Source organism: Cyprinodon tularosa, unplaced genomic scaffold (genome assembly GCF_016077235.1).
Source record: "Cyprinodon tularosa strain WSP-4 unplaced genomic scaffold, ASM1607723v1 ctg272, whole genome shotgun sequence".
In the NCBI taxonomy this organism is placed as follows: Eukaryota; Metazoa; Chordata; class Actinopteri; order Cyprinodontiformes; family Cyprinodontidae; genus Cyprinodon; species Cyprinodon tularosa.
Window position 1 is genome coordinate 632229 of NW_024038977.1, and position 12514 is coordinate 644742.

Sequence of the window (12514 nt, forward strand, 5' to 3'; positions counted from 1 at the left end):
TTGCATTAAGAGGCATTTAAACCCTCAGATCATTGACATGGAAGATTTGAGCAGTTTTAGAGGGAAACCCTTCAGAACCTTCGGGTTTCAGGGTCCTTCTAATCCTCCCAAATTTGCTCAGCCTGTAAATCTGAGTGGATTAACAATCCAATGTGGAAATGCTGGATTAAGGAAGATGGTTATAAAAAGGTTGTTCTGTGTCTGGTTTTTGTGGATTCTCCTTTTTGATTATTATTTCATTTGGTTTCACTCTTGATTTCAGGTTTGAAATGTTGCTCATCTGCAGCTCCTTGATTTTCTAAACTTCTCATATAGTGAAAAATGTAAAAGAAGCAGTAAAGCTAAAGAAAAGTGTCAAGGAAACGACGATATTTGGCTGCTTCAATGAAATATGTGTTTGTTAATCCAATATTTTGGGAAAAGGTAACGATAAAGGTCTGTCACATTTTTAATTGGTCTACAGATCCAAATGGAATCAAATTAAACATAAATATGATGAATGACATTTTATTTTCACACATTAATTGCATTATATGTAACATTTAAGCGTGTTTATTATTAGTCCCCAACATTTCATCTTGATGCCAAACTAGTGAGAGAAACAAACTGATGAGTAACGCTCATCTACAATGGTAGGGGGGGACTGATAGTAGTTATGTGAGAAGCGGTAGCATGTCGTTATAAATTGGGTAAGAATTTGACTGAGCTGGATTTAACCACTTTCCTTGATCGTCTTGAGATAGATGTTCCCTAAAGGTTTGAGTTGCATCACTTTGGTTTGACACAGAACCAAAAACGCAGAAAAAGGATCTTTTCCAATTTATTTTACAGTAGCAGCTAGGGTTGGGAATTGAAAAGATTTTCACGATTCCGATTCCCTTTTCGATTCTATGAAACGATTCGATTCTTTATCGATTATTTTTTCGATTCCAATTTGGGGGGAAAAGGAGAACAAACAGTTTGATTATCAGCATCAACTTTGTTTACTTAACTATTGCACAATCTTACAAACTCAACAAGATCAAGATGTCCACAGGAAATTTGAAACTGGAGTAACATCTGTGTTTAACCAACAATGTCTAATAACAAATTATGGGATAATAACCTATTTTAAATAACAAAAAATACTAATTATAAAACAGTAGTAGGGAAAATTAACAGTTTTCCCTAAAGGTTTGAGTTGCATCACTTTGGTTTGACACAGAACCAAAAACGCAGAAAAAGGATCTTTTCCAATTTATTTTACAGTAGCAGCTAGGGTTGGGAATTGAAAAGATTTTCACGATTCCGATTCCCTTTTCGATTCTATGAAACGATTCGATTCTTTATCGATTATTTTTTCGATTCCAATTTGGGGGGAAAAGGAGAACAAACAGTTTGATTATCAGCATCAACTTTGTTTACTTAACTATTGCACAATCTTACAAACTCAACAAGATCAAGATGTCCACAGGAAATGTGAAACTGGAGTAACATCTGTGTTTAACCAACAATGTCTAATAACAAATTATGGGATAATAACCTATTTTAAATAACAAAAAATACTAATTATAAAACAGTAGTAGGGAAAATTAACAGTTTTCCCTAAAGGTTTGAGTTGCATCACTTTGGTTTGACACAGAACCAAAAACGCAGAAAAAGGATCTTTTCCAATTTATTTTACAGTAGCAGCTAGGGTTGGGAATTGAAAAGATTTTCACGATTCCGATTCCCTTTTCGATTCTATGAAACGATTCGATTCTTTATCGATTATTTTTTCGATTCCAATTTGGGGGGAAAAGGAGAACAAACAGTTTGATTATCAGCATCAACTTTGTTTACTTAACTATTGCACAATCTTACAAACTCAACAAGATCAAGATGTCCACAGGAAATTTGAAACTGGAGTAACATCTGTGTTTAACCAACAATGTCTAATAACAAATTATGGGATAATAACCTATTTTAAATAACAAAAAATACTAATTATAAAACAGTAGTAGGGAAAATTAACAGTTCTTTGCAGAAAGATGAGCATATCTGCTTTTCTGGAAGGATACGGGATCTTTCAGGGCTTATGGTGTCTCCAGCCGTGGAGAACACCCTCTCAGATGGGGTGGAGGAAGCCTGCACACAGAGGTAGTTTTCAGCCAGTCCAGATAGCAAGGGCACCATATCTTGCTTGTTCCACCACCACAGTGTGGCGCTATCCCTGCAGGGGATGGAGGGCAAGCTTTTACAGAGCTGGATTTCCTGGTCTACCCTCTGGGCTAAGGAAAGACGGGGCTTTGATTCACAAAGTGACCGCAGCTCGTTGTCTTCCTCCTCGAATTGTTCTTCCAACTTGCGTAACTTGCGTAACTTACGTAAAAAACGTGACGTAAGTCGTGCTCCCCAGAGCCGGCGCTCTAGGCTCTGGTGCTGCGGGAATCGAAAAAAGAATCGTTCAGCGAGCTGCCAAACGATGCCATGGAATCGGAAAATACGGAACCGGTTCTTAACAGGAACCGGTTTTCGATTCCCATCCCTAGTAGCAGCTATTCAAAATGGTCCTTCCCAGTCAAAATCCAGCCCAATGGCAGCAAAATCCCCTCCAACTTCCAGCCACTGGCCTTCTCCTGAACGTGCGTATTTCTTTACTCTGACTCCACCCTTTCACTGAATGACAGGGTCTGACCAGGAGATGATGCTTCTCTTTAGATCTTAACAATCATGACAGAATATTTTAGATGTTTAGAAAGGAATTTTAGGGGACCAGCTAAGGGCACATCAAGGAAAGTGGGGAAATTTTGAATGGCTGCTACTGTAAAACCCACCTGTTCCTTCACTCATTTGTAGTTACATTTCTGGAAAATATAAAAGAAAACCGGGTTTAAGCTGATAGATCATCAGTCAAACCATGGTGCATCCCTCTGGTCTCGAGTTATGACATCTGTCGGATATCTGAGACCTGGAACTTCTTCACTTCTTTACATATATCCCACAAAACACGGCAATTGTTGCAGGTGTTATACTAAATGAAAATAAAGAAATAAAAACCCAGCAAAGCTTAATGCAAGTCGTTGACAGATTCTCAGGAAGTCAGATCAAAGTCTGATTAAAACGGCCTTAAGTTTGTGAGCAGGTCTGACTCACTGGAGGGGAATTACAGATATTTTAAAAGGTGGTTTCTTCCTGCAGTGCAGTCAGCCTGAGTTTGTGCTCTGATTGGATAAAATTACAGCACAGCAGTCGTGATTATTACTGCTCTTAAGGATTACAAGGAATCTATGATGCTCTACTACCTTTCCACTCATCAACAAACAAGTCTACATTCATTCCAAAGGTTGTGTTGTTTGAAACATCCATGCCTGCAAAACAGTTTATGCAAGCCTCACCTGTTACAGAAGGATTTTTCTTTCTTTATCGGGGTGACTGCATGATTGTAGTTTTACTGGCCTGTATTCATCTGCTGTGCTAATTTAGGCTTTGGATCCGTCCAGCGTATGTATTTATATGTATTTAAATTTCCGTCTTCTTTCACACATCACTGCTTTTGTCTAAAGACCAATGCATCCTTTTTCTCCTTACTGCTATTTTAGTTTGTCATACATCACTTCAACACAAACAAAGCCATAAATCACAGCTGCTCTGTGATTTATGGCTCGAGTCCACAGAAATAGCTCGCCAGATTTCTGTGGACTCGTTTTAAAGGGGAAGCCGGGCCAGATTTTCCACTTCAGGAGCGTAAAGTGAAGAAAAGTCACTCTGCACATCAGGCTGGAGTGTTACTGTTTGGTTTGACCCAGAGAGTCCTAATCATAGCCTGCTCTAGCAAGAGCCGCTCATTTTGGCCGATCTAGGCTATCACGCTGTTTCTGTCTCAGCTTCAAAGTAAACATAGAAAAAAGTTATTTTAGGCGACTTCGGTTTAATTATGATGAGAAACGCCGAGGCTGCGTGTACGTCAGCAGGCTTCAGTGAGCTCACAGTGAGCGGTCATGGTTCCCAGTGGATCCAGGGCTGATAACAGTCTGGCTCTGCTTCTTGTAGGATTGTTTCACCGTTGAAGGAGAGGACCTAAAGCATGACTTTGAGAGGCTTCAGTTGGCCATGGAGATGGTGGGCTTTCTTCCGGCCACACGCAAACAGTAAGCGATGCAGGAAAACCGCCGTCCATGGCTTCCCTAAAGCTTTCCCACCAGGGTCAAATGACATCCTTTTTTTATTTTCTTATTTGTCAGGATCTTTTCTCTGCTGTCGGCCATCCTTCACCTGGGAAACATCCGCTACAAGAAGAAGACGTACAGGGACGACTCTATCGACATCTGCAACCCTGAGGTGCTGCCGGTTGTTTCAGAGCTGCTGGAGGTACTGCAGAAGAGCTTCACTTCACTTGTTCTGTTTTACCCAGTAGAAAATAAAGCCCCATTAAATGAATTAGCTTTCAAAGGTGCAGCTGAAAGAGAAGGAATTAGGACATTTAGAAAACTGACCTGTTGCCTGTGTTACGGCCAGGTGAGAGAGGACATGCTTTTTGAAGCTCTGACGACCAGGAAGACGGTCACCGTGGGAGAGAAGCTGATTGTTCCCTACAAGCTGGCTGAGGTGAGGCTGCAGTTGCTTCTCCACTTCTTCCAAACACCAAACAGAAACAGATGCTTTGCTGTTTTTAGAGACGATCTGGGGGTAGAGCTTCATACCAATAGCTCTGTATTATCACTTATTAGACAGACACAATCACTGCCATTTTTACTGATTTTTTTTATTTTTATGTGTTTTTATGTAGACCATAAGTCATTTGCCTGAAAATATCTGTTGAACTCTGTACAGATTAATGCCTCCTGGTTGCTTCTCTTACTAAAGCTCTATTTGTGTGGCTTGTTAGGCTTCTTACGTTTGCAGATGTTTTATCTTTTTTTTCATATTAAGGATTGAAGTCAGGAATATTGTGTGATAATTTAGCACCCAACCAAAACTCCATGATTGTTTTCCCTCACCTGCAGTGGCGCCAGGGTTTGAATCTACTATTTTGAAAAGCCTGCCTGTAGAAATCATAAAGACTTAAGAAAACAACTCCTCATATCATGATTTATAGTGTAATTTTTTTTATGTTTCATCGCTGGCTGTGCATAATGGGATGAAATACTAAACTGATGCTACTGGAATTTACACTGGTAGGTGGGGGGTGGCCAGTAGGGGGGCCAGGCCATTGCACATGGTGGCAGTACCACTACTTGGGTTCCTTGGTCTTCATGATGCTGTTCTCTAAAGCCTCTTTCACACTGAAAACCCTGGTTTTTCAAACCGCTAACAATCGGCTTTTGGCTTTTTTTGCCATTTTAACCGAAAAGCTGAGTCTAACCACCTGCTGGCAAGTTGCGTAGCCACTGTCCCCCACCACTGCGTGTCTGATGACGTCATTACACTGGGTGAGTGTTGATGATGTTGACAGTGTGACAGAAATCAGGGAAGTAAATAATGGAGAGCAACATGGTGCCTGAAACCTGGTGACGAATCCTCTCTTCTCCACGGATCATAAGGAGCGCATAGATCTCTCTATCTTGGCAGTGGTGTGCCATGTTTCTTAAATACTAGCAGAGTCGTTTGGGCTTGTTATTTAACACGTGATGGACGCATTGTTGTGATGTACGTACATTGAGCTCAAAGTCCTCATGTAATTTAGCTGGTTAACCTGGGTCTGGTGTTTCCACTACATGCCGACCAGAGCCAAGGCGTTTTTAACGCAGGTCGCTTGTCAAGTCATTTGACTTGGGTAGACACATGTCTGCCGGGGTCAATGCCACTAAAAGCACATTGTCAGAGGGCTTAAACGGCTTTTTCGGCCAGTGAAAAAGGGGTATCATAGTCAAATTTTGTTGCTTACTAGTTCAGTTTGGAAGGCGCTATTGTTGGAGGGAAGGGGAATAAATACACCTGCAAACACGAAAACCTAAAATCACTTACATTCTTCATTTTACAAGTTAGTACTATTTTGTCTGTGACTATAATCATACTTTAATCCTATAAAATGTCCTTAAGGCACCATTGATGTGACACTTGAATAATTTGTGGTAAATGAATACAGTAAAACCCACTTTATGGCAAATTGTTCTGACAGGCATGCAGATCCCCCCCTTAAAGTAGCTGCATGTCCGAGTAACTTCCTGTACCATTGAAGGTGGGTAGTCAACCTTCCCATCATAGCTGCCTTTCTTTCTGTGTCAGGCGCAGCTATGTTTACAGGACAGGGTGCACCAGCACCGGATCTCCTCCTGCTGACTCCCTCCGTCTGCAGCTCCACATGCGCACATGCAGGCATCAGCAAACTGACGATCACAAAGTCCTTCAGCGTGTGCAGAGAGAAGCAGGCATTCTGAGCCCCCCTTTAGAGTTTTCTTTGGGACCTCCGCTCTGAAAACAAACAAGCGTCACGTTCTAAAAGCGAGAGGCGTCAGAAATACACAGCGGATCCTGAACAAATTGTAGTTTCTACCAATTTTAACATGAAACCCATCTTGATTAGAAAGTATTCAAACTTTGGAGGTTGAAGTTTGTAAGGAATCGTCGGGGATTTGTCTTTTTCCTTACTGCATCTTGGCACCATTTATCTCCAGACTTTCCGAGAAAACAGTGCTGTGTTAAATATTCCCACCAAACCTCGTAATGACCTGCTGGATATTTAGGAGTCCTTCTAAATGAACAAACAGTTGCTGTTATGGAAGCTCACTGGGTGGTCTTAGTGTAAATATTACTCAGACAGTCTCAACAGTCTTTTAACTACAATAATGCAGAAAAGAAAAGAAAAAACTAAAATAAATCAACTAATATGTTTTTATGTTTTCTTCATTTGGTCTTAAACCTGCCTATCCTCCATTAATGAAAAGTTCTCATCATTAAGGAGACTTGAATCAAAATCCCTCCTGATGTAACAAACAAATGTAGGGTGGGAGTGTGAGCAATAAATGGTTAATTTTCAACAGAAATGGGTGTTTTCTGCCCTGAATTTCTGGTTTTACTGGAAGGTGAAATCATTCATTGCACAGGTTCAGTAAAATGACATTGAATCTGTTCTTAAAGATACACTGGATAAAAAAAACAAACACGTGTAGTTTGGTTATTTGGGAAAAATTTCACCAAAATGCTGTCTCCTCTTCTTTTGTGTGCTTTTTTCCTCTTTCTGCTTTTTGGATATTCTATATCAGTTATAAGACTATGGGGAATGGATTTATTTTCAGATGAACATTTAAAAGCTTGATTCTTAAAGCAGAGATGGCACATTTTGAAAAAGGAAAACTAAAAAAATCTCTTAGAATCTACTCTGTCTGAATTTTATATCTTCCCCTAACAGATAAATCACTTGTTCTCCATGTTTCGATCCCTTTTTTAATCTATTTTACAACCGCCAAATACAAAAGCAGCCACACAGTCAAATACATCTGGCCAAACTGTAATGTCTAATACAGATGTGTCTCACCAGGAACCAGAGGGGGGGACTCTGGGATAAAAACTCTTTGTTTCCCTCACAGGGGAAATTAGAACAGCAGTGAAGATGACAGATCAATAATCGAAGGAATCGCATCTCTGTAAGAAACTCTTCTACATAATGCTCAGATTAATTCAAGTTTAGTTCTGATGCACGGCTGAAGCATCTCTGCTGCTATAGCTGCGCAGTCGAAAAGTGCGTCTGATGCGTGTTGGGAGGAGCTACCCTAACCTTTCCTTCCCTGTAACAATGGCGGATGAAATCTAGAGGGTCGCTTGGCTTATTTTAATGAATAATGCTATGTTCAGACCACAAGCACTGGAAGCTGCAAAAAAGCTTCTGCTGCTTCAATTTTGATGCTTGTCCACATTAAAGACGTCCAGTAAAGTGTGTCCAGATGCGTCTGATGCTTCTGCTGCTCCTGTGTTCAATGGCAGAGAGCGGATTTGCTATATTTGCTGTGATCAATGGGTATAAAGTAGTTTTAATATTCTTTTAAGTGAGAAAGTCCACCTGAAAACTTAATCTATGCAGTCAGTTCATCAAGAAAACAATCCTGCCTTCAAATATTATTTCACTGGGAATCCCCTTTAACAGTAGCCTCTGGCCCATTCGCCTCTTGTGTTTTTTCCGCTACTCTTTGCTGCGGCTGGAAGGCGTTTTTCATGTATGTAATCCAAACTGTAGGCACCAGAATAATAAACATATTTTGGAGGCAGATTTCGACATTTTAGGTGTTAAAAAACTGTTTCAGAGTGATCATAGCGATCTGCTGTGTCTGTCTCCCTGCCAGCTCCCAGATCAACTTCTCTGATTGGTTGATGTGGCGCGTCGAGCAGCAAAAGTTCAATTTTTCCAACCCCAGCAGCTGCTGCTTTTGCAGCGCGTCGTGTGCGTCAGATGCTCAGAAGCTCATGAGGTGCTGCTGCAGCTGCTCGGACGCGCTGCAGGACCTTTTGCTGCACCTTAATCTGTGTCAACCATTGACTTTGCATGCAAACTAGCTGCTTCTGCTTCCTCTGCTGCGTGCGGTCTGAACGTAGCATAAGTCTAATTTTTAGAAGCCCTGTAAACTTTTACTTCTCAGCTAGGTAACTTTTTTCTCCTGTCTTATTATATTTTAGGTGGTATTTAGATATCTTGAAAGTCAAATGCTCCCTCTTTGCCTGTTCCCTCATCAGGCATCACAACAAACTCATATCATCATAGAATAGCACAGCTTTCCCAGAGATAAACATGACCAAATCAGATAAGTTTGTTTTGACGGTAAAAGTTGAAGTCAAATCGATGCCTCGTTCTATGACATCATCAAATTAATTCAGGGAGGGGGGGCCGGCTTTGAGCAGCAGAAGCAGCTACATATAAAGTCTATGGTGTAAGCTCATTAGGGCGCATCAAGAGGTGCTGCATTTCGAGCAGCTGAAGAAACGCATCATGAACATTTAAGCCTCCGAGGCGCGTGAAAAGCAGCCTAGGCGTGAGTTGGAAAAATCCGAACCCTTTCTGCCAGACAACAACCAATCAGAGAGAGGCATGCTATGTGTTGGTATCCTGGCAAGAAATGCGGGTACCGATTCGGTGTGGCAGGTTATCTAACTGGGCTCAGATGAGACAATACAAGCTCTAGAAGGGACCCTGAACAGCATGCAGCTCTTGGTGTAGGTGGTGAAACTCTAAACTGAGCTATGCAATATCTTTAGTTTATTTATTTCATTCAATAAAACACAACATAATTCTTTCATTCATAACTTAAAGGGAGCAGAAAGAATTAAAACTGCCCTCATCTATATAAAAATAATAAAATTAAAATAAAATGCGTATGTCTGCATTGACAGCCTTGTTTATATAAGGTCGGTCTATTTACTAAGCCCATAAAATGATGATGCACACACACACCGCCATGCAGGCCCACACCTGCCAGGGGGCAACTTTCGAGTTGTTTAGGTGTGAGTCGACTTATCATAATTAAGTGGTCCTTTTGGTGAATGCCCTAATAAATGTTTAACAGCCAGTGTGTCCCTTCTCCTCTCAGGCTGGAACGGTGCGAGATTCGATGGCCAAGTCTCTGTACAGCGCTCTGTTTGACTGGATTGTGTTCAGGATCAACCACGCTCTGCTGAACATCAAAGACCTGGAGGAGACCACCAAGGTAAAATGAGACGGAAGATGTCCACCTGTAAAATCTATTTAATGCTTAGAAATTATAACTTGAATTTTACAGCATATTCTTGAAAGTAAATTTACTTATTCCCCCTCAGATCTTGTCCATCGGTGTGCTTGACATTTTTGGCTTTGAGGACTTTGAGAACAACAGCTTCGAGCAGTTTTGCATCAACTTTGCCAACGAGCGCCTTCAGCATTACTTCAATCAGCACATCTTTAAGCTCGAACAGGTCGGTTGATTTTGGTTTATCTGTAGAAGAATGTTTTGTTATTGAATTATGCAAACGATGAGCCCATTTCAGAGGAACAGCTTTCCTGTTGGGACTGGACCTGAACTCATTTTCTGTTTTTATTATGCAACCAATATTTCAACAACATTTCAACCTGTTTACTCATACCTGAGGCAAAATCATTGGTTTAGCATACCACACAATCCATGTACAATATAGTAACTGTAATAAATCAGAGTTTCCTGTCATCACTTGTGCAACAGGATAGCTGAGAGTATGTCCACTTTAACCACTTTGCAAAGATACAGGCTCTCCTAATTGATCTGATTAAACTTCAAAGGCCTTTTAGAGTCACGATTTAAGATTTGCCAGCAGGTTAAACATTGTGTTTACTTTGTTTAAGTGAGCAGCCTGCCCAGACATGTTGGGAGCCTTAAAAGCCTCGCAGCAGGTTCATAATTATACAGTTACAACATAGTTAAAGCCCTCCTATGTGTTTATAGGGTAGAAATGTTGGTCGTTAAGGTTTATAATTGATATTGACCGACGTAATGTAAATTATCAACATATTTTAGTACAATTTTCTTTTGATACCTGGAGAAAATGACCACACAGCTTGCAAAGCTTCTCTGCTTCAGTTAGAACTCCGTAATCCTGCGTCGCTTCACCATCACTGTTGCATATCCATATCAGACCTTTACGGTTCTGTTTAGGTAACTGCACATTTGAGATGCAAATTTCCTGTTCCATTGCATCGAAAAATTACTCTAGTGGTTTAAGATCTAGCGAAAATGGAGAACTTTTTAGTACAGTGAAATAAATGGGGAAAAAACAAACAAAAACAGGTTGAAATTTAATATTTTTGTTTGGCTATACTCTTATGAAGATGTGGCACTTGATATGTGCTGCTTCAAAATCATCAGGTTCTGCTTGGCAAACATTGTGATCAAAGTGTGTTTAACAAACAGCACACTAGCAATGTTTACATGCACAAAATCTGTCCATCAGATAACATTTGTTTTCCATTTAAAAAAAACAAAACAAAAAATTTAGGTTGTTCTATTTATATGGACATAGGTAACTGGAATAAAGCTGCAGATCTGACTAAAAATGTTTTACGCAAACCTGTCAGTCAAAATATAACGAGATGTAATATTGTATTTAGCTACCAGAGCAGAAATGAATCACATTGAGGCGGAGTGCTTATGTGCACTCGGGTCATCTTGCCTCATTCAGAATAACTGGATCCTGATGACCATTTACATGCACGCTGATCGGATTATCAATCAGCATTGAAGGCCCTTCTGTTAGATTACAATCCCATCCTGCCCTGCCGAATCCCATCAGAATATTCCGACTGGCTTGTTTACATGAAAAAGTTCTAGTGCGACTGGACATTTATTGCAATTACTTATGTCCATGTAAAATCTACATACCCCAATTTGACCACTTGACCACAGCCTACAACACAACCCCTATTAAAGTTAATTAAAAACGCACATCTATGACGCATCCTCTACAAACGCCTTTTTGTTCTGTTTTAACTGACTTCAGACTTTAGTTACTAGCTGTGTTTCCTTTGACCATCAAATTACGCAAATTGTAATCATAAAAATAGATTCGCTAAAGGGAAACACTGGAATTTTGAAGAAAACAGTTTTTCGACAAAACTTTTACAATTTGATGAGGTATTTTTTCAGTTGTAACGAAATTGTTAAAATTCACAAAACTAATGGGAATTTTTATTTTTTTTGCATCATATGCGTCACGTGATCTACAACTGAACCATACTGCCTTATAAAAAGGCAAAGAATGATACTGGAAGTAGTTTGAGGATGGTGGTGTGGCATATTTGTTTCATGTCTATTTTATACATTCACTAGAGTGAAACGCGCTGTGTTGTGCAATTTTGTCCTGAAAGCCCTAAAAAGAAAAGGCAACCAAAAAGAAGAAGAGGAGTCCCTGTTTGCGCATGCACACTGAGTGATTTGCATGTCTGATTTTCTCCCGACCTCACGATCCCTAATCAGGAGGTGGTCGTGAGAGGCTGATCCCCTGTTCACTACATGACACACGATCGGGCTGAAGTAAGGCCGATCGGAAAATTCTTGCACGACTGGAAATTCGCCCGAAAAGGGCAAAGAATCATACAGTGTAAGCCCGGCTTAACACCTTTTGCTATTTTGTATTTGTTTTTTCCTGTCTGATGTCCTCATACACACATAACAGTTTCTTGTATAAATTGTAAATATAGCTAAATAACAGTATATAATCAAAATCAGAGCTCAAATTGTGAGAAAATCCTTTGGATCACTATGAGAACTACTTGCATATATGCCGGATCCTGGAACTGTGTCGGTTGTGCAGCTCACAACAGTGCGTTCCTCGCTTTATCACAGACTGCATGTATGGCCATGGGATATTATGCAACCAGCAGCTTCATGTAAAACATCAGGAAAGTTTATCAAGAAAACAGTCTATCAAAGAAGGATTTGAATGCATCGTAGGTGAGTCACTACCTGGAAATCTGTGAAAGTGCATATTCACCACAATATAAAAATCAGGCTTTTTTTCCCCTCTTTCATATTTCTGTAAGATGAGGAGAAATACGGCACCCTCCCTTCAATGGTTGCGATTGGTCTCCTACATTGAACCCGCCCCTTCATGTGTGCACGTT

General features: G+C 40.3%; 1 protein-coding gene and 1 long non-coding RNA gene across 2 annotated transcripts in view; one reads left to right on the forward strand and one right to left on the reverse strand.

The window, feature by feature from the left end:
* myo9aa (myosin IXAa) overlaps positions 1–12514 on the forward strand; it is a 174342-nt gene that overhangs the window by 87069 nt on the left and 74759 nt on the right. Inside the window, 5 exon segments of the mRNA XM_038289842.1 lie at positions 4012–4109; positions 4203–4329; positions 4477–4566; positions 9477–9593; positions 9703–9837. Of these exon segments, the coding sequence (XP_038145770.1) occupies positions 4012–4109; positions 4203–4329; positions 4477–4566; positions 9477–9593; positions 9703–9837 (567 nt within the window).
* On the reverse strand, positions 4195–4556 carry LOC119786463. The gene is made up of 2 exons (XR_005281185.1): positions 4455–4556; positions 4195–4359 (listed from the first exon to the last, which is right to left on the reverse strand). It is a non-coding gene; the product is annotated as an uncharacterized LOC119786463 (long non-coding RNA).